General features: G+C 49.3%; 1 protein-coding gene across 2 annotated transcripts; it reads right to left on the reverse strand.

Moving 5' to 3' along the window:
- Positions 1-293: 293 nt before the first annotated feature.
- On the reverse strand, positions 294-20,940 carry JSRP1 (junctional sarcoplasmic reticulum protein 1). 2 transcript variants are annotated; one of them, XM_083483946.1, is made up of 7 exons: positions 20,367-20,940; positions 14,225-14,348; positions 12,962-13,008; positions 7,296-7,644; positions 5,941-6,093; positions 2,525-2,604; positions 294-1,633 (listed from the first exon to the last, which is right to left on the reverse strand). In XM_083483946.1, the coding sequence occupies exons 1-7, from the start codon at positions 20,472-20,474 to the stop codon at positions 1,037-1,039; spliced, it is 1,458 nt and encodes a 485-aa protein (XP_083340072.1). In that variant the 5' UTR covers positions 20,475-20,940; the 3' UTR covers positions 294-1,036. The 2 variants fall into 2 exon arrangements, with proteins under 2 accessions (XP_083340072.1, XP_083340073.1); XM_083483947.1 differs by having other exon boundaries at positions 20,718-20,933.
- Positions 20,941-22,502: the final 1,562 nt, after the last annotated feature.

Below are 22,502 nucleotides of genomic sequence, written 5' to 3' on the forward strand. Positions count from 1 at the left end.
ACAACTTCAATACTTCAATCCTAAAAAAAGGCCAACAACTTTGGTTGGCCCTCATGCATGTTCACATCACCAAATCTGGCCCTCTTTGAAAAAAGTTTGGACACCGCTGCTCTGTTTGGAAGAGTCCTGGTAGCAGAACATGCCTCTTCCGAACAGAGCAACGTTTGGGAAATCTGTGCCCCTTCAGGTGCCCTTAAGTTCCACCTCCCAGCAGCCCCAGAAGGCAGAACTGCCCAGTGGCCAGAGATCCTCAGGGGATCGTCACTGCGTGGAAGAAAAAGAAGAGTCTATCCTACATGTCTGAAACTTTTATTTAACAGATGTATTATAAACAGATTTAAGCCAAAAGGGTGGGGAGAAAAGAGAAGAGTTCTTTTAAGGGGAAAAATCGAGAAAATTGGCTGGAGAATAAAAGGTGGGGAGCTGAATTTAAGACTGCAAACATGATGGAGAGGAATCGGGATTCACACCACCTCTGAAAACTGCTTTGTGACAGAGGAGGAATGGATGGTTCAATCTGTCTTTTTTTCAGGCATTGATGTATGGGGTGTGGATGTGTGAGCCAACCCCACTGCTTAGGGGGCGAGATCTCAAGGTTTCGGGGCGGGGGGGGGGTCTTCCATCTACAAAAGCAGCAGAGTCAAGCACAAAGGCCTCACCGTCCGTCACAAGCCGGTTTAGCAAACACTGCAACTTCTCCTTGCCGTTGCGGGGCGCCTCCCCCAGCCCCGTTATTTGGGGCGGGGGAGGCATGAACACCCAAAAAAAGAGAGAAGAAAATGGGGGGTGGGAGAGGCTTTCTTGAGGTCAGAGGGATCTCCTGGGCTGGGCAGACAAGTCCTTGGCCGTGGCCCAAGATCCCTCTGCAGGTGGCAGGGCCTCGGTATTAGGTGTCTGGGAAGTGGGGCCAAGGGGAAGTTTGTGAGACGCAAGCAAGCGGGTCTCGCACTGCTCCGGAGTCACCTGGGCCCCTGCGCCCGCCTGTTCGAGGGGGCAGGGGGCGTTTTGGAGCGCTGCTTCCCACGGCGGAGGGGTCTCAGTCGTGCCGCCTGGCAGGCTTCTGCAGGGGGAAGAGCGGGCGCTGCACCCGCAAGGGCTTCCGGCCTCTCTGCTCGTGGGGGTGGGCCTTGTGGTCCCGCTCTTTCCCGCGGTCGCGCCCGTCCTTGGGGCGCCCCTTCCCTTCCTCCTGCTTGTGGGCCTTGGCTTCGGGTTTGGGCTGTCGGCTCCTCCTCTCCTCGCGCTGCTCTTTCCGCTTCCCCTCCCGCAGAGGCCGCTTGCTGCGAACAGGCTCCTCCTCCTCTTCCTCCTCCTCTTCCTCTTCCTCCTCTTCCTCTAGGTCCTTGCGACCTTTCTGGGACTTCTCCTTGGAGACCCTCTCTCTCCGGGTTGCTTTCTCTGGTCTTTTCTTCTGCTTGACTTTAGCTCCTCCCCCTCCCTCTTCTGGCTCCTCCTCCTCTTCTTCTGGCTCCTCCTCCTCTTCCTCTGGCTCCTCCTCCTCTTCCTCTGGCTCCTCCTCTTCGACTTCGAGGTTTTCCTCTTCCTCTTCCTCTTCCTCCTCCTCCTCCTCCTCGATGTCAGGTGGTTCGTCCATGTCCGACCAGTTCAGCCACCTCTCGTAAAACCAGAGTTCTTCCTGGAATGGGAAGAAAACACACACACAACGGGTGTCACCAAAAACAGCCTCCGGACGTTGCGTGCCCACAACTCCCGTCACTGGTGGGAGTCCAGCAATATTTGGAGGGAGACAAGTCTAAGAAATAGCTATTATTCTGCCTCGAATATTGCTTTAACGGCTTGAGGCCACAAAGTAGTCTATACATTTGTTAAATAAATGCATTTGTTATATGAAGAGATGTGTAAATGCCTTGTGGGGCATCTTTGGGAGAGGAAAAGGGTCAGGAGTGAACCCGACACAAATCTTGAGGGGAGTCCCTAAGGCAGTTGGGTGATGCCCTGTCCGCCTCCTTCTGGCAACTCCTGCAGCCCAGCTGGTGCCAAACATCTTGCTCTGCTTTCCTTTGGACCCCTCAGTGAGGCAGAGAGGGGGGTCTTGTCGTCTGGGCAGCCCAGGACCCCCAGACATTCTGCCCAGGATTGTGCCCCAGGGAGGGCACTTCAGTGCTGTTGTCACAGCAGTTTGACCACCCCCAGATGCCAGCAATTATTATTATTATTATTATTATTATTATTATTATTATTATTATTATTATTACCCCACTCATCTGGCTGGGTTTCCCCAGCCACTCTGGGCAGCTCCCAACAGAATTAAAAGCACAATAAAACATCAGAACAGCAGCAGCAGCAACAAAATAAACTTAAATCTGGAGGGCATCAGCTTTCCCCACCCCCCGCTCCAGGATGAAGCATTCTCCTTAGAAGTAGCAAGGTGGGGGCTGGCCGAGGGCAGATTGCAGTGGGTGGGGCCCCAATTTAGCATCCTCCGCCATGGATGGACACAACCTGCTTTGCTGGAATTGGGCATATTTTCCTGCTTTCCACCCACCCATTTGTCATCTCGACTCACCGCTTCCCCAACGCTGCCGTCTTGAGATGTCCAAGCGCTCAGCTCGGCCTCGAGGATTTCCCCACCGTAGTCGACAATGTCTGTGGGAAAGGAGAGGCGACGTTCGATGTGCTCCAATACCCAAAAGCAGGTGCAATTTTTTTGCGGATGTTGCAAATCTGGGAATTGCCTACATCCTCCATCTCTAAGATCCTAGTCTGAGCTGCTTCACAGCTGAAGCAACATCTCCCTTTTAGCCCCAGGCACCAGCCTTCCTGAATTAGGGGGAAATGGGGACTGATCCTAGCCAGTGGCGGCTGGTGCACTTTGGGACTGGTTGGAGGGAAGGCAGGGAGCCCGACAGCAGGTGGCGCCAGAGACAACCGCAGGAAGAACCCACTGATTCTGGTTGGCAGGTGGAGCTGGATGAGAGTTTGAGAGCTGCCACCCATGGGCCCGTGGGAAGCTACTCAGAGAAGGGTGTTGATCAGGCCTGCTTGGATCGGGGCCAGGCTGAGAGCCAGGAAGGAGTGGTGCTTGCAGATCCTACTGTGAGTTTCTTCTTTGCTGAAGCAACGTCTCCCACCGAGCTCCATGCTCCAGCCTTCCTGGACCCAGAGCCAGTGTTAGAAACACAGATATAACCTAGGTGCCAAATGGCTCCTTGAACCAGGGTTACAGTCGCCAAAACAGAATGTCTACTTGCCCTTTAGAGGCAAAGTCTTATTTTTCAAATGATGGACTGACTGTGATTGATTCTCAGTTCAGAGGACAACCTTGAGATCAGTTAAGAGCTCTGAGAACTTAAAAGAAGAAAAGTCACTTTATCCAGTTCCCATATACCGCATTTTTCGCTCCATAGGGCGCACCGGACCATAGGGCGCACCTAGTTTTTAGAGGGGGAAATCAATAAAAAAATCTTATTCCCCCCCCCCAGCCCCAAAGAGCAGCATACAGGCTGCGTGCAACCTCTCCCTGCCGGAGGGGTTGTGCAGGGCTATGGCACAAGCCAAGACAGCAAGCGGGATGGATCCCGCTCGCTGTTTTGGCTTCCTCTTTAGCTGCGCAACCCCTCCAGCTGGGAGAGGCTGCGTGGGGCTAAAGAAGCCATAGCCATGTGCAGCCTCTCCCTGCTGGAGGGGCTGCGCGGCTATCCCTGAAGCCTTCCGAGCACAGCGCAAGTTCCCGCTGCGCTCCTCAGGCTTCGGGTTCCTTTTGCTGAAGCCGGGAGAGCAAGACTCTCCTGGCTTCAGCGAAAGGAACCTGAAGCCTCCAGAACGCAGCGGGAACTCGCGCTGCGCTTGGAAGGCTTCAGGGGGCTCTCCCTGAAGCCTGGAGAGCGAGAGGGGTCGGTGCGCACTGACGCCTCTCGCTCTCCAGGCTTCAGCAAAAGCGACACGAAGCCTCCGGAGCGCGGAGGGAGCGCCCCCTCTGCGCTTCGGAGGCTTCGTGTTGCTATCGCTGAAGCCAAGGAGCCTGCATTCGCTCCAGAGGACGCACACACATTTCCCCTTAATTTTTGGAGGGGAAAAGGTGCATCCTATAGAGCGAAAAATACGGTATACTGGCCTATTCCAACCTCTTTTTCTTAATGGTGATACAGACCATTCATAACGCAGGAATATTCTTCCCAACTCTGAGCAGGGCAGTGGAGGAAGCCAAGACAAGTGACAACAATTCACTAAGATGTTGTTCACTGCTCCTGTTCAGGCTGCACTGAAAAAGCATTTTGGTTCCAGAAATTCGTTCTGGTTGTGTGGATAAAATATAACGAATTGAATTCTACAGGATGGGACCTTAGTGTGTGAAAACAGACCAGATCCAAGGATCCCCAGATGGTGGAGACGTCAGACACCATCCTGGCACCCAGGAATCTTCACTTGGTCGCAAGTAGTTGATAACCAGGTGCAAAACGCGCCTGGCGCCTGGCTAATTTCGAACACTGCCTGGAGGGAATCCTCTGGAGAAGAAGAGCCTTCTGTTCTTGACTGGCCATGCAAGGCAGACACCTGGAACAAGTTCTACTCAGAGTAGCACCCCCTCCCCCAAAAAATTAATAGATCTGAGACAGTGGTTCCCAAACCACTTCTTTGCCTCGAAAAAAATTAATCCCCAGAGCCTGCTACCTTAGACAGCGGACATTCGGGTTGCGAACGTGATCCGTGCGGGATGCATGTTCACAACCCGCAGCGTTCGCAACCTGCGCTATTTAGCACTTCCATGCATGCGCAACCGCCGAAACCCGGAAGTAATCCGTTCCAGTTCTTCTATGTTTCAGCGGTCCGTAACCCGAAAAAACGCAACCTGAAGCATCTGTAACCCAAGGTATGACTGTAAAAGTGTTATTCAGAATGGATTTGTGTCCAGATTTTCACTTTCTGAAATATGGCAACGCTTTCCAGTGCCCCCTTGATGTGCTTTCGCTTCTTAGCTCCCCCATAGGTAATCCCAACATCCCCCCCCCAGGGGACAGTACCACGTACTCTGTGAACCACTGATCTGAGGCAGAATAGAATCATAGAATCATAGAGTTGGAAGGGACCCCTGAGGGTCATCCAGTCCAACCCCTAGAGTGCAGGAATATGCAGCTGTCCCTTGCAGGGATCGAACCTGCAACCTTGGCATTACCAGCACCACACTCTAATCATACTCTGAATATGACTAACATCAGGTACAAGGCAGAATTTGTGCAGCGATTTTTTTTATTTTTTTTTTGGAACCACGAGGACTAGAAACTTGTGGTTTGGCTGCAGCTTGGATAGGACCCCGAGCCCTTTTACTCCTGCGTCCCACTCAATAAATGTGGGGTTTTCCTAATTGCAAAAGAGAGGTCCCTGAACAGAAGGACCTCACTACCCAAGTGGATAGCTCAGCTGGTTGGAGCGTGGTGCTGATAACGCCAAGGCTGCAGGTTCGATCCCTGCCTGGGACAGCTGCCTATTCCTGCCTTGCAGGGGGTTGGACTAGAATTCAGGGGTCAGCAAACTTTTTCAGCAGGGGGCCAGACTATATTTTGAAGAAAAAAAAGAATGAACAAATTCCTATGCCCCACAAATAACCCAGAGGTGCATTTTGAATAAAAGCACACATTCTACTCATGTAAAAACACACTGATTCCCAAACCATCCACAGGCCGGATTGAGAAGGCAATTGGGCCAGATCCAGCCCCTGGGCCTTAGTTTGCCTACCCATGGGCTAGATCAGGCTTTCTCAACCTGCAGGTCCCCAGATGTTGTTGAACTACAACTCTCATCACCCCTAGCTAGCAAGGCCAGAGCTCAGGGATGATGGGAGTTGTAGTCCAACAACATCTGGGGACCCACAGCTTGAGAACCGCTGGACTAGATGATCCTCACAGTGCCTTCCAACACTACAATTCCTTGATTCTGTGTTCCAGTAAGCAGCTGGTCACATCCTGAAACATTCTTCTCCCTTACCTTGAACCACCTGGCAGCTGACGCTGAGGAGGGCGAGGCAGGAGGCGACCACGAGGCATTGGTTCAGGGTCAGGCCCTCCCAAGGGAGCGTGTCCTTTGTTGGCCCTGCAGTGCGGGCCTCAACTTTCCTCTTAGCCGGGACGGTCTTTGTGGCTTCCAGGAGAGAACAGAGAGAGGGAGAGAGTTGGGCACACTTGACCAGCCTGGTGTGACCCAAAGGCTGTTTTTGGTGGGTCCATCATGGGGGACATTCAGTATTAAGACACACATCATGATTTGCGATATTTTGCCAGGCCAAAAAAATTATGAAACCGATATCACACTATGGACTTTGAACCAGTTTTGGATGATATATTGATATATTAAAGGTAAAGGGACCCCTGACCATTGGGTCCAGTCGTGGCCGACTCTGGGGTTGTGGCGCTCATCTCGCTTTATTGGCAGAGGGAGCCGGCGTACAGCTTCCAGGTCATGTGGCCAGCATGACTAAGCCGCTTCTGGCGAACCAGAGCAGCGCACAGAAACGCCGCTTACCTTCCTGCTGGAGTGGTACCTATTTATCTACTTGCACTATGACGTGCTTTCGAACTGCTAGGTTGGCAGGAGCTGGGACCGAGCAACAGGCGCTCACCCCGTCGTGGGGATTCGAACCGCCGACCTTCTGATCGGCAAGCCCTAGGCTCTGTGGTTTAACCCACAGCGCCACCCGCGTCCCTTATATTGATATTTTACCCAGCCTAATGAGCACAAGTGCCGCCTTGTTTGTGTTCTCTGTTGCTCATCTCCCTTGTTCCCCTTCCCTCTTAGTTGTTCCTCGCCCTCCAAACCAAGAAAGCTGTCTGGACAGGCACACACACATGCTACAAGGAGGAAAGGACCTTGAGGACTAGCCGCTTACTGTAGTTTTAAGGAAAAGGCCACAACGCAGGAGTAGAACAGCTGCTCTGAATGCAGGGTGTCCTGGGTTCAATCCTCAGTGTCTCCCAGTAAGGCTGGGAATGCCCCCTGTCTGATATCCTGGAGAGAGGCTTCCGAGTTTAAATCGGCTCAGGACCGTGAAGGAAAGGACCATAAACCCATGCAGAAAGTCCCAAAATCTCCAGGTTGGGCTCAGAAAGATTCCATTGTCTGAAACCCGGGACAGCTGCTGCCAGTCAGAGTAGGCAGCCCTGAGCTACATGGAATAATGGTCCGACTCGGTCTAAGGAAGCTGCTAAAGTGAAGGTTGGAACCCCACCCTCCTGCCCCCTGGCCTTGACCCAAATCCAGCCCCCAAGTCCCTGCAATTTCTGCCTATACAAGTAGGAAGCAATGCTGTCGTCACGCGTGCATCTGGCCCCAAGGAAACCGCATACCTGCTGGAGCTGCAGGCCGCACTTTCTCTGCCGGCTTCTCTGCCCGCGCCGCCTTCTCAACTCGGGGTGCCTTTTCCACTCGGGGAACCTTCTCAGCCACCTTGTCCATCCCGGAAGTTTTTTCTGCTCGGGGCGCCCTCTCCACCACCCTTTCAGCCCGCAGGACTTTTTCTGCCACTTGCTCGGCTCGAGGCTGTTTTGCGGGGACCTTTTCGGGAGCCGGGGGCTCCTCTGCTTCCAGCGATGGCTCGGGAAGCGTGGAGGAAGCTGCTTCTCCGATGCTGTCCACAAATTCATCGAGGTCTTGCTCGACCACGTGAAGCCTGTCTACGTCTTTCCTCTCTATACCCTGAAGTGGGAGGAATTCCAGTGGTTTATTTCATCTGAACACTGAAGACATCCTCTAAGCAGTTTTCTAAAATAACACATAGGGCTCATAGAATCATAGAATCATAGAGTTGGAAGGGACCCCAAAGGTCATCCAGCCCAACCCCCTGCAATGCAGGAATCACAGCTAAACCTCCCATGACAGCTGCTCATCCAGCTTCTGCTTAAAAACCTCCAAGGAAAGATAGTGCAGCACCTCCTTTTCACTGCCAAACAGCTCTTACCATCAGAAATTTTTGTTTAGTCGGAATCTCCTTTCTTGTAACTTGAAGCCATTGGTTCGAGTCCTACCCTCCAGAGCAGGAGGAAACAAGCTGGCTCCCTCTTCCATGTGGCAGCCCTTGAGATATTTGAAGATGGCTTTCATATCTCCTCTCAGTCTCCCCTTCTCTAGGCTAAGCATAACCAGATCCTTCAACCGTTCCTCACAAGGCTTGGTTTCCTTAATCGTCTTGGTCTCCCTCCTTTGCAGTGGTGTAGCGTGGGTTGTCAGCACCCGGGGCAAGGCAAGTAATTTGCGCTCCCTAACCTGTGGATTTGCGCCCCCTAACCCTAACCCCCAGGTGTTACGCCCGGTGCAACCGGGCCCCCCTGCACCCCCCACGCTACGCCACTGCTCCTCTGCACGCCTTTCGGCTTTGCCAACATCTTTTTTAAATTGTGGTGCCCAGAACTGGACACACTAGTAAGCTGATTTCTTCCCCAGAAATCCATGTGAATGACTCTTCATTATTTTCAATAGTTGCATCCCATGTTAGACAACGGGGGGGGGGGGACACAGGAGCCCCCCCATTCCTGATCTAGGTAAAGGTAAAGCGACCCCTGACCACTAGGTCCAGTCGCGGACGACTCTGGGATTATGGCGCTCATCTCGCTTTATTGGCCAAAGGAGCCTGCGTACAGCTTCTGGGTCATGTGGCCAGCAGGACTAAGCCGCTTCTGGTGAACCAGAGCAGCGCACGGAAACGCCGTTTACCTTCCCGCCGGAGCAGTACCTATTTATCTACTTGCACTTGACATGCTTTTGAACTGCTAGGTGGGCAGGATCAGGGACCGAGCAACGGGAGCTCACCCCTTCATTGTGGGGATTCGAACTGCCGACCTTCTGATCAGCAAGCCCTAGGCTCCATGGTTTAACCCACAGCGCCACCCGCATCCCATCCATTCCTGATCTAGGAAGTAGCATTTCTCTGCTGCATGGAGGAAATGGAACGATGCCTCTATTCCAAAGAGGCCTTCTCTCCAGAGAGGGGAATGCTTCTTCTTCTTCCATCAGAGATGGGGAAACCTGTCTCCCTCCAGGTGTTGCTGTCTTCTGACTCCCACATGGTTCTCTCTCTCCCCCCCATTTTATCCTCACAACGCCCCTGCAAGGTGAGTGGCCCAAGGCCCACAAGCAAATGGATGAGCATGGGGGTGGTGGGATTCGAATCCTGCTCTCCCCATCTCTAAACCAACCACTGCATCTCAACACAGGGATAACTATTTGTGGCGCTTGGAAGTGTTTGTCGATGCCTCGTGCTGCTAAAAGGCAGAGAGAGATTTCCAGGCGGGACTTGGGGAGAAGAGCAAGAGCAATCTCCTATCAATTTCAAGGATGCTGTTGTGAAGGTTCACGGCTCTGTAGAACAAATTACACAATAGCAGCCTTTGTGTGCGTGTGTCCATTTGATTGGAATTTCAGGGTCCTTGGCTGCTGCTGTTTTCAGCCTGCCTCAGATAAGATGATCTGCACTGTGGGTTGTGCAACTTGGGGAGCGGGAATTTGGTTGTCTTAACACACACACACACACACACACACGAGAATGCTCTTCTGTTTGATTCTTGCTTTTGTCCCCCCCCCCAATAATATTAATTTTTTCCAAATATCTTAAGCACAATACAGCTTAACAATATTATTCTCCTTTCAACGTATATCTTATCTGAATTAACTTCCCTCCACCCGTCTTCTGGCTTCTCTACATTGCTCTTTCTTAACCGTGATTACTATATATACATTCTATAAATGTCTCTAATTCCTCAATAAATTTTTGTATCATACTTTAGACATACATTCCTTATTATATTACAGCATTACATCTTGTGGTCTAACCAAATGTTTACAATAAACGCTACGAGTTTTATTTCAGTCCTGTGAGTGTCTTTATTTATGTACGGTTTTCTCTAAGCATACCATAAATTTGGACCATTCTTTTTGGAATCTCTCCATCATCCTGCTATCGGATTCTTGCAGTTAGGTAAAGGGTAAAGGGACCCCTGACCATTAGGTCCAGTCATGGCCGACTCTGGGGTTGCGGCGCTCATCTCACTTTATTGGCTGAGGGAGTCGGCATACAGCTTCCGGGTCATGTGGCCATCATGACCAAGCCGCTTCTGGCGAACCAGAGCAGCGCATGGAAACGCCGTTTACCTTCCCGCCGGAGCAGTACCTATTTATCTACTTGCACTTTGATGTGCTTTTGAACTGCTAGGTTGGCAGGAGCAGGGACCGAGGAACGGGAGCTCACCCCGTTGCAGGGATTCGAACCGCCAACCTTCTGATCGGCAAGCCCTAGGCTCAGTGGTTTAACCCACAGCGCCACCCGCGTCCCTCACAGTTTTCTCTAAGTATACCATAAATTAGGACCATTCTTTCTGGAATTTCTCCATCATCCTGCTGTCGGATTCTTGCAGTTAGCCTTGCTATTTCTGCATACTCTTGATTCTTGCTTTGGGGCTTTCCAGGTTGCTAGACTAGAGGAGTCGGTGGCCTGATCCACCAGGCTTCTGTGTGTGTTATAGAGGGTTGACTAATGACATCATAGACTCATTGAGCTGGAAGGGACCCTGATGATCATCTAGCCCAACCCTTTGCAATTCAGGAATCTTTTGCCTCATATGGGACTTGAACCCACCACCCTAAGATTAAGAGTTTCATGCTCTTATCAACTGAGCTACCGAGAGTTTGGGGAAAGGGATGTAGCTAATTGGGAATGCACATCCTTTGCATTCAGAGCTGGCACAAAGCAACATTCTTGGTTTTGAAATAAAAAAAATCAGGTCTTATATATATAATAAATGTTCATAAACGTACCAAGCAAACACGTACATAAATATATAAACCACATGTCTGAAGCAGCACAGGGAAACAGCCCTGAAAGCAATTTCTCTGCAAGGTCAAGGAAAATGGAAAAGCCTCCCCATTGTCTTTTCCTTCAGAAATCCTGTCTTAAGGGTATGGCTGTGTATGAATAGGGTGAGCCTGTGACCTGGCTCAGGAACTAGGTATTTGTCATTACAAAAGACTGGCCAGGCTCCCCAGGGTATCCAATCAAGTGAGCATTAACAGGTAACCTGCCAGACAGGAGGTAAACAACGCGCTCAGATTTCTGTTGCAGACCGCCTTTTCTGTGATGTAGGTATGATGTATCTGGGGGTGGTCTTGGACTCTAGGGCGGGCAATTTAAAATGTCTATATAAGGGCGGGCACACCTTGGTTCGGGGTCCTCCTCCTCCTCCTGCGTGTGAAGGGGGCACCCTCTTGCAACAGTTCAATAAAGATCAGGCTTACGAGCTGCTTTGCTTCTCAATATTCTCTGGTTGGCCTCTGTTCTTTTCTCCGACCGATGGAGAACCTGCAAAGGACTCTATAAGGGCTCTTGTGTCCCCCATAAGGGAATAAGGGCAGATTTTCATTTATTACAGTTTCCTAATTAAAACCAGTTCCTTGAGGACTAGAATCTTACTGTATCCCAGGAACAGCTGCAAGGAGGGAGGAGGGAGGACAAGGTTCAAAAATCAGCTCAGCCACAGACCGGCTGCCTGAGCTGCCCAGCAGGACAGCTTGTCCTTAGGCAGAGACTGGTGAGCTCACGCAGGAACGATGTTGGGACAGGCTGCCAAGCGTCAGTCTCTCCTCTCCAGGGACAGGAGGGATCCTGTTTTCTCATTATTATCATCATTATTCCATCTATTAATTGCTTCCTATGAAGTTGGTGCTGGGAATCTCTTTGAGGGGGTTCGTAGGAAGCAATTAATAAATGAAATGATGATGGTAACGAGAAAAAGAATCCCTTCCGTCCCCCGCAAGGAGAGATCATGCTTTAAAAAATAAACAAATTAACACCAAGTTAATGCAAATTTAAAAGTTGACTTCCCGCCCCACTGCCTGATGTTTCACTATTACTGCTCAATATTACAAACATTTCCAAATTACGTTTTAAAAAACCCTGAAGGTTTTTAAAAATTCATTTCAATGGGTCTTCTCTGAGTAGAACTCAGTTGGGACTAAGTTCTGTCCCAGGAGAGCCAGACCCAAGCACATATCTGCGCCACACACGACATTATTCTGCTGCTTTTAACAGTTGTGATGTCACCCAAAGAATTCTGGGAACTGTAGTTTGAAAAGGGTTCTGAGATTTGTTAGGAGACTCCTATATCCCCACAACAGCTACAATTCCCAGAATTCCCTGGGAAGAGGGACTGATTGTTAAACCTCTCTGGGAATTGTAGCTCTCCGAGGGGAATAGCGGGCTCACCTAACAGCTCTCAGCACCCTTAACAAAATATAGTTCCTAACTTTTGTAAAAAAAACACCCAGAAGCCTTTTTATTAGGTATTTTAAGTCAAGCTATACCAAAAGAAATGAGGACTTTATTTATGTATGCCACTACAGCAGCAAGAATGTTGATTGCACAAAATTGGAAGAAAGACTTGAGAAATACCAACTAAAGAACAATGGCAAGAGAAGTTGATGAACTATGCAGAACTGGCAAAAAATGACAGACAGACTAAGAGAAAAAGACAACAAAGACTTTGAAAAAGATTGGGAACCATTCCTATTATATTGGCAGAAACAAAGAAAGGCCATAGACTTGATGGCAGGATTTAAACAAACATCCACATTATCCACATCAGAAAATGCTTAGAAGATAGTGTAATGGGATGGTGTGTTTAATTTTATTTTTTATGTTTTTAGGTTTGATGTTATGTTATTAACAACTTTTTCTGTTGAGAGATAGCAAAGTGGGTGAAAAGGTAAACAAACCAGAAGCGGAAGATGGGGGAAGTCTTGGAGGGGAGGGAGGGAGGAATATATAGTAAACATTAAGATGTATGTCATGAATGAAAAAGAAAAATTACAAACAAAACCAAAAACTACAGTTCCCGTGATCCTTTGGGGGAAGTCGCAACTGTTAAAGCGGCAGAAATGCTGCTTTCAATGTGAGGTGTGGATGTGGGCCGAGAGAGGACTCGGGGCGCAAGGGTCTTAAAGCATTGCCACACGCGGTCATACTTACGTTTGGGGTGCTGTTGATCTCTTCTTTACTTACTGGTATTGCGGCATCTGTTAAAGAAACCCACACCAATTAGCATCACTTTAATGGTGGGACGCAGGTGGCGCTGTGGGTTAAACCACAGAGCCTAGGACAGAAAGTCGGCGGTTCGAATCCCCGCGACGGGGTGAGCTCCTGTTGCTCAGTCCCTGCTCCTGCCAACCTAGCAGTTTGAAAGCATCTCAAAGTGCAAGTAGATAAATAGGTACCGCTCCGGCGGGAAGGTAAACGGCGTTTCCATGCGCTGCTCTGGTTCGCCAGAAGCTGTACGCCGGCTCCCTCGGCCAGTAAAGCGAGATGAGCACTGCAACCCCAGAGTCGGTCACGACTGGACCTAATGGTCAGGGGTCCCTTTACCTTTACTTAATGGTGGGACCAGCGCTGAGATGATGGGGGAGACGATGATCATGGCCAGGTGAGGAGACTCTGACCTGACTTTGGCTTTCTTCTTCCCTCCTCCTCTCTCTTTCCTTTTGTGTCATGTCCATGAGATTAAGAGTTTGGGGGCTGGCTTATCTTTTAATACCTGTATACAACAAAGCTCCTGAACACCAGGTGCTGGAAATCGCAGGAGGGGAGAGGCTCTCGTGCCCAGATATTGCTTGTGGGTTTCCCATAATGGGCCCCAGAGAGAACAGGATGGTGGACAAAATGTGCCTTTGGCCGGACCCAGCAGCCTCGTCTTCTGTTCTCATGGTGTTATGTACTGAGTTGAATAGGATCCAGAATGCAGCAGTCTGATTGGTCCTAGAACAATAGGATCCAGAATGCAGCAGTCTGATTGGTCCTAGAACAATAGGATCCAGAATGCAGCAGTCTGTTTGGTCCTAGAACAATAGGATCCAGAATGCAGCAGTCTAATTGGTCCACAGGAGCCACCCAATCCAACTCCAGGTGGAAGTGAATCCGCAACCGGATTGGCTTACAGGAGAATCCCGGAATTAGCCAATCACGTACAGCCCATTGTGTAAATAATGTATATAAAGCAGACATTCTGGGGGAACTTCCACTCCTCCTCACCACTATGAACTGAATAAAGAGCATGAAATCCACTCTCGACTCCGAGTAGATTTCACTGGCGACGAAGGTGGGATTCGAACCCACACGTGCATAGTATATTTCACATGTTCTTCTGAAAGGGCGTAAGTGGCTTAGGTTTCCTAAGCCATGCTCCTATCCCTGCATTGCAGGGTCCCTTCCAACTCTACAATTCTATCATCAAAATACCTTCTTTTATCTCCTCCTTCAATGGCTTCTGGACCGGAGACTCTTTCAGAGAATCTGGAGACTCCTCGCTCCGCTCCAGGATCTCGCAGGGACCCGTCGCCATGTCGTCGCTGAGGAACCCTTGCTAAACGCAACAGGAGGAACAAGGCAACGATCTCATCCCGACCAGGTTAAGTCACAAAGCAAGCAGAAGGGACCGGAGCCATGCGAATCCCAGTTGGACTGCAACTTTTGCTTGCACTATCTCTGAACAACTCTCAGGACCCTTAAACTACAGGATTCACTGAAACATGGCTTTTTAAAGTGGTCCAAGGCTTGTGTGTGTGTGTGTGTGTGTGTGTGTGTGTGTGTGTAATTTTTAACAACCAAATTATCAATCAATATATCCATTTATACCCCCCCCTTTTATCCCCCCCCGGACTTCTCTCAGCTCCTCTCTTGGGTTCCTTTGCACAGATTATCCTCTGCATATTGTAAAATTGTACATATCATTGCCTTATTTATCATATATTCAACAAATAAATTGGCGGATGTTTATTCGAAACCTGCCAAGCAGTCCAAATCATTTTGTTGTCTTTTTAAATAATTTGTGAAAAATTCCCATTCTTCCTTGAATAATAATAATAATAATAATAATAATAATAATAATAATAATAATAATTTATTATTTGAAGCCTGCCCATCTGGCTGGGTCTCCCCTGCCACTCTGGGCGGCTTCCAACAAAGATTAAAAATACATTAAAATATTGAAGTCTCGATTGTCCTTGTCACAGAGTTTATATGTCAACTTGGCCAGTTCTGCATAGCTCACTAGTCTTTCTTGCCACTGTTCTTTCGTTGGAATTTCCTCGGTCTTCCATTTTTGTGTTAACAAGACTCTTGCCGCTGTTGTAGCATACATATTTTTTTCTTTTCTTTTCTTGGCAGGTCTAAGGCTGTTTTCAATGCATTGAGCAGAGGGGGCCTTTATTGATCCACTGTGTGTGTGTCTGGAGGCAGTTGGAGGATGGATGGTGGCTAATGGACTGAGGTTACTGTTTTTGGGGGACAGGGGGCAGGCAGGTGTGGGGGCTCCCTGGTCCTGAAAGTGGTAACTGTGCCCCTGAAGGACCAGGTGTGCAGCCTGGGAGTCATTCTGGACTCACAGCTGTCCATGGAGGCGCAGATCAATTCTGCATCCAGGGCGGCTGTCTACCCAGTGGCGTAGCGTGGGGGGTGCAGGGGGGGCCGACCGCACGGGGCGCAACATCTTGGGGGGGGGCGCGCTCGCACTCGCAGCTCTCTGCCCCTACCTGGCTCACTCACTCTCTCTCACTGCAGTGCTGGCTGTGCGAATCCGATCTGAGCCGCCGGGTCGCCGCCCACTGTGGAGGGGGGGTGCCAGGCATGCGGTGCGGAGAGAGAGCGAGGGACTATCTGGGGGAGGGACAGTGCAGCGGCCGCCCAGCGCAGCGCTGAGCGCGGGAGAGAACCACACCAGACCAGACCAGGCAGCAGCAAGAAGAAGCTGGCAGCGGCGGCAGGTTAGGGGTTAGGGGGCGCAAATTACTTGCCTTGCCCCGGGTGCTGACAACCCACACTATGCCACTGTGTCTACCAGCTCCATCTGAGACCCTGCCTGCCCGCGGACTGTCTCACCAGAGTGGTGCATGCTCTGGTTATCTCCTGCTTGGACTACTGCCATGCGCTCTCCGTGGGGCTACCTTTGAAAGTGACTCGGAAACTACAACTAATCCAGAACGCGGCAGCCAGACTGGTGACTGGGAGCGGCCACCAAGATCATATAACACTGGTCCTAAAGGTCCCTATTTTCATCCGAGAAATGTTGGAGGGTATGGGGTTATGCGACCTCCGAGCCAAGGAGATAAATAACTACACAACCTTTAGGAGAATGTCTGAAGGTAGCCCTGGATAGGGAAGGTTTTTTTTAAAAAAAATGTTTAATGTTTTATTATAATGTTTTTGTATATGCTGGAAGCCACCCAGAGTGGCTGGGGCAAATAATAAAATTATTATTATTAATGCCCCAAAAGTGGAGAATTGGTTCTCAATCTAGGAGATTCCCTTTTTTAAAATACCGAGGGGTGGGGCAGCTGAAGGTGGGCGGGGTGGTGGTGGTGGTGTAAGTAATATCCCAGGGCCTTAAACGGCAGTCCAGTTTCCACCCCACCTCTCCTGGAAGATGCCACAGCCTTCATTCACACTCGGATATGTCAAACCAGAGCCTTGGCTGTGCAGTCATCGTCAAAAACCCCATGGCAGCCCTTCTAAGAATAGGGATCTGAAACCCAGCACGCTGGACCCCGTCCAACCTGCAAGACGAGCAGCCCCATTTCCCCGTCCCGTTCACAGCCCAAGCAGGTGTTTGGAGACGCAAAAGGAGCCTCGCCGTGGGGAGGAGGTGCAGTGGGAAAGAGCGTGTCGGATTAGGCACCTGGGAGACCCGGGTTCGAATTCTGACCCAGTCTCAGCCACAAGCTCCCTGGGTGTGCCTGCTTGTTCCTTTTTTAATAAACTGATTTACTAACAACAACAACAACGTGCAAAAAAAAAAGCAATCAAAAGATTGTAAACCTTAAAGCGCCGCAGCCCAGAAAGACAAAAGTACAACAACGACAACGTGCAAAAAAAGACAAGCAATCAAAAGATTTTAAACATACAGCGCAGCTCCAAAGGGAGAATAAAGGGTCGACTCATGCAAACATAGAATTATAGAATTGCAGGGTTGAAAGGATAATTCAGTCCAACCCCCTGCAATGCAATGCAGGAATATGCAGCTGTCTCATACGGGGATCGAACTTGCAACCTTGGTGTGTTTTCAGCACCACGCTCTAGCCCACTGAGCTGCCCTTACAGATAATAAAGATTCATTAAAAAATCAAAGCAATCTCCAGCTTTGAGTTTCATCACTACTGAGAATAAAGGTTCTAATAAATATCTTAAGTAAGCCAGATGTTTGCATATACTGGTGGCATAAAATCGTGGCACATACAGTGGTACCTCGGGTTAAGAACTTAATTCGTTCCGGAGGTCCGTTCTTAACCTGAAACTGTTCTTAACCTGAAGCACCACTTTAGCTAATGGGGCCTCCCGCTGCCGCCGCGCTGCCAGAGCACGATTTCTGTTCTCATCCTAAAGCAAAGTACTTAACCTGAAGCACTATTTCTGGGTTAGTGGAGTCTGTAACCTGAAGCGTCTGTAATCCGAGGTACCACTGTATTACAAAAAAATACTTTGCTTTTACGAGATGTTTTTTGGAGAAGGGCAATTCCCAAACAACCCAGCAACCCGTTCCAACAATCCAAATGATTGATTATCAATTATTATGATTACTGATTGCATTTATATGCCACCTTTTTCTCCAAGAATTTCAAGGTGGTGCACATGGTTGTTCCCTTCACAACAGGGTAGGTTAGTCTGGGAGGCAGTGACTGGCTCCCAAAGGATTCGAACTCAGGCCTCCCATGTCCTAGTCTGTTGTCTCTCTCATCTTAGCCTACTCCACAGAGTGGTTGTGTGAGAAGGAAACACGGAGGGGTGAAGATTCTGCTTGGTGCTTTGAGCAGCCTGGCAAAAGGGCAATACAGTGGTACCTCGGGTTACATACGCTTCAGGTTACAAACTCTGCTAACCCAGAAATAGTGCTTCAGGTTAAGCACTTTGCTCCAGGATGAGAACAGAAATCGTGCTCCGGCGGCGCGGCGGTGGCGGGAGGCCCCATTAGCTAAAGTGGTGCTTCAGGTTAAGAACAGTTTCAGGTTAAGTACGGACCTCCGGAACGAAGTAAGTACCGTATTTTTCGCTCTATAAGACGCACCAGACCACAAGACGCACCTAGTTTTTGGAGGAGGAAAACAAAACAAAAAATATTCTGAATCTCAGAAGCCAGAACAGCAAGAGGGATCGCTGCGCAGCGAAAGCAGCAATCCCTCTTGCTGTTCTGGCTTCTGGGATAGCTGCGCAGCCTGCATTCGCGCCATAAGACACACACACATTTCCCCTTACTTTTTAGGAGGGAAAAAGGGAGTCTTATAGAGCAAAAAAATACGGTACTTAACCTGAGGTACCACTGTAAAGAAATTAAGAAAACCGGAGGTGGGAAGGCTTTCAGCTTGTGGGACGGACATAATTTATGAGCTGCCTCCTGCTGAGTCCCATGGCTGCCCCATGGAACAGGGAGCAAACTTGCTTTCTGCTGTTCTGGAGGGTGGGACTCAAATCTTTGGCTTAAAGTTAGAAGAAATGAGATTCTGACTCTATGATTATATGACTCTGTAAGTCAGCGCGCTCTTCCAGTCTAGCTCAGCATCACCTACAGGGGCTCTCTGAGATTTCAAGGTGGGCACCCGTCCCCAGCTCTGCCGGGAGGTGCCGGGGACTGAACCTGCCGCCTTCTGCATGCCAAACAGGTGTCCAACAACTGCTTTCCTCTTAAAAAAACAAAAAACGGCGCAAGACTCTAGTCCTCAATCAAACCACATTCTTATGCTACTTATTTAAACTGAATATTCATTTAATTGGATCTGTGCCAGATGTGGACAAAACACCTTTGATCGTTTAGCAGAAGACGTTCCCTGTATACGCTCAATCTTGGATTTTGGCAGACTTTCAGCTGCAGGTGATTCCACAGTGAGAATCTCACTGTGCTCCTGACTGGGCCATGGAGCCTACTCTGTTATTATTATTATTATTATTACTATTATTATTATTATTATTACTACTATTATTACTATTGTTGTTGTTATCTGCCCATCTGACTGGGTTGCCCCAGCCACTCTGGGTGGCTTCCAGCAAAACATAAAAACACCACAAGACATCAAACATTAAAAACTTCCTTATTTATGTGTACAACGACAGCAGCAAGAATATTGTATGCCCAAAGATGGAAAGAAGAGGAGGTTCCAACAAAGGGAGACTGGCTTTTGAAAATGATGGCGTTTGCGGAGCTGGCAAATATTAGAGACCAAAATGAGGATAAATTCCTTGACTGGAGAGCTGTTACTGAGTATTTAAAGAACTACAGTACCATGTGGAGATGAAAACGCAAGCAGGATTTGAAACATGAGCATCAGAATTCATTATTGGTTAGCATAAAGCAATTTATCCTATTTTTGTAGGAGAACTGTCCTGTTCACATCAACACACTTTTGCTAGAATATGTAAAGCACATTTCTACACACACACACACCAATAATCCTGTTAACTGTAGCTTACTCCTCACAGAGGTGCTTAGGTTCCCAGCAAGCTTACCGTTTTTTCCCGTGTATAAGACTAGGGTTTTTTTTTTACCCAAAAAATCTGTTTAAAATTGGGGCTCGTCTTATACACAGGTAGTGCTGAGGGGGTGTTTTCTTAATTTGGAGTACCCAAATTAAGGGGGCGTCTTATACACAGAAAAATATGGTAACTAAACAGAGTTCTCAAGAGTCTTTGATCTGGGTGTGAGTGTGTATGCACACATGTGTGCATTAAATGGTCTTGGTGTCTGCGCAAGCTAAAAACTCCCTCCAAATCCTTATTTTATATTATTACATGGTTTTTTAGGATCAAGCTTTTGAATGTTGTAAAACACCCTGACTCCCTCACCTTGAACCCGGTACCATTATAAGAGAAGAAGGGCAAGTTCTGGTACCCCTCTCTAGAAGAATGCTACTGGCCATTATTATTATTATTATTATTATTATTATTATTATTATTATTATTATTCACCCTTCATCCTAAGGTCCCAGGAGCGTTACAGCAATTACAACGCAACTTTAAATATCAGAACACAACATTAAAAGCCATTGGAAACAATTCAACATTGCAGAAATAAGTCGGTCCCTAAAAATACACCGCCCAAGCAGGTTGGAGAGGTGAGCATTCCTCAACATTTGCCAAAAGCTGTATAACGAAGTTGCCAGATGTTCCTCGGCTGCAAATCGCCTCAAGGCATAGGTAAAAGGCGATGCTGTTGATCAATCTATTAATTTCATTGACCCAGTAATCAATAACCACTGGTTTGGAAGCGGGCAGAAGTTAATACACTCTTTGCCTGGCTCTTCCCAACGTCGATGGTTACTGGGCCAGGAACATGTCGAGGTTAGTCTGCTTCAGAAAATGGAAATAATAATAATAGAGTGCAATCTATAGTTATAGATACCTTGCCAGCTTCATGCCTGCATTGATTTCTCAGATGGGGAGCAGCCTTCGCCGCAGCTCCCAGGGAGCTGGTGTGGGGCTTTTGCGTTGACGGCTGCTGACTCAACATCAAAGCGTCACCCAAAAATAGTTTCCTTCCCCATCCCGGGCGACCCGTGGAAGGCGGCCCAGCTGGAATCTAGCCGGAGAGGCTGACTGCAAGCCAGCGAAAGGGGAAAATGAATCTCTGGGAGATCCAGGCAGGCTGGCCGAAAGTTCGTGGGAATGTTGCAAGCAGACAGACGTGGTTCAGAAACCAGAAGCTGGGAGTGCTAAGACGCAGACAGACAGACAGACGGCATGCAGTTCATACCCAGGTCCTTTAAATCCGGCCGTCTGGCCTTCAGATTGTCGCCTGGATCAATCCTGCCCCCCCTCTCTCTGTGTGCATGTCTCTCTCTGCACAGCTGAAATATACAGCAACAGGTGTCCTTCCCTTCCCAGGAAAATTCCAGCCAATGACAGGGACTTTGCCGCAGTTTCGTTTTTCGAAAGCCAAGGGGCTTTGCCCTGGTGGGTGGGGAAGACATGCCCTCCAACATTTCTCCAATGAAAATCGGGATGTCAAGAAGAAGAAGAATAGAATTTATTATTTGTACCCCACCCATCTGGCTGGGTTTCTGGGCAGCTTCCAACAGAGTATTAAAATACAGTGGTCTGTTAAACATTAAAAGCTTCCCTAAAGAGGGCTGCCTTCAGATGTCTTCTAAAAGTCTGGTAGTTGTTCTTTGACATCTGGTGGGAGGGCGTTCCACAGGGCGGGCGCCACCACCGAGAAGGCCCTCTGCCTGGTTCCGTGTAACTTGGCTTCTCACAGTGAGGGAACCGCCAGAAGGCCCTCGGAGCTGGACCTCAGTGTCCAGGCAGAACGATGGGGGTGGAGACGCTCCTTAGGGCTTTAAAGGTCATCACCAACACTTTGAATTGTGCTCAGAAACGTTCTGGGAGCCAATTTAGGTCTTTCAGAACCGGTGTTATGTGGTCTTGGCGGCCGCTCCCAGTCATCAGTCTAGCTGCCGCATTCTGAATTAATTGCAGTTTCTGGGTCACCTTCAAAGGTAGCCCAACGTAGAGAGCATTGCAGTAGTCCAAGCGGGAGATAACCAGAGCATTCACCACTCTGGTGAGACAGTCCGCGGGCAGGGAGGGTCTCATCCTGCGTACCAGATGGAGCTGGTAAACAGCTGCCCTGGACACAGAATTGACCTGCGCCTCCATGGACAGCTGTGAGTCCAGAATGACTCCCAGGCTGTGCACCTGGTCCTTCAGGGGCACAGTTGCCCCATTCAGGACCAGGGAGTCCTCCACACCTGCCCATCCCCTGTCCCCCCAAAAAGAGTACTTCTGTCTTGTCAGGATTCAACCTCAATCTATTAGCCAAAGAAGAAGAAGAAGTCGTCAATATGGGCGCCTTCCAACATATTCTAAAACATAAAACATTAAAAATCTTCCTTCTACAGGGATGCCTTCAGATGTCCTCTAAAGGTTGCTTAGTTACTTACACCCTAGGCTTGGAGGCCACATAACTCCCTACCCCCCAACATTTCTCCAATGAAAATAGGAAAGTCCTAAGGAAAAGAGGGACATTCCGGGATCGAACCAGAAACCAAGATGGCTTCTTTCAGGGCTGTCATAAGCATATGTGGCACCAGGGTGCAAAGATCCGCCCGGTGCCCCCCCCCCCCCGGTTGCCCAGTCCCAGGCACGCAGGACGTCTCGCTGGCTCAGCGTCTCGCTGGCTCAGTCGCCCCCAAACTTGCGGCACTGCAGTGCGGGCTCTTCCCCGGACTCAACTCTCAGGCCTGGCGCCCGGGTGCCCTGCACCCCAGCGCCTATGGGTAAAACGGCCCTGGCTTCTATAAATCTGGGACTATCCCTGGAAAATAGGGACACTTGGAGGGTCTGGGAAAAGTGACAGGGGGTGGCAAAGGACAAAGGCACAGGAGGGAGGGGTTTCTTTCATATTGGAGCCGTTCATTCAACGTCTTGGCTTCTTGTTTTTGCTGTCTCAAATCCCCCATTTCTGTGGTTGTTTAAGAGCTGGTCCAGTGCAGTGGTTAGAGTTTTGAGCTGGGAGTGGATTCGAATCCCCCCGCAG

The sequence above is a fragment of the Podarcis liolepis genome (assembly GCF_965112155.1).
Source record: "Podarcis liolepis genome assembly, chromosome: 18".
Lineage (NCBI taxonomy): Eukaryota > Metazoa > Chordata > Lepidosauria > Squamata > Lacertidae > Podarcis > Podarcis liolepis.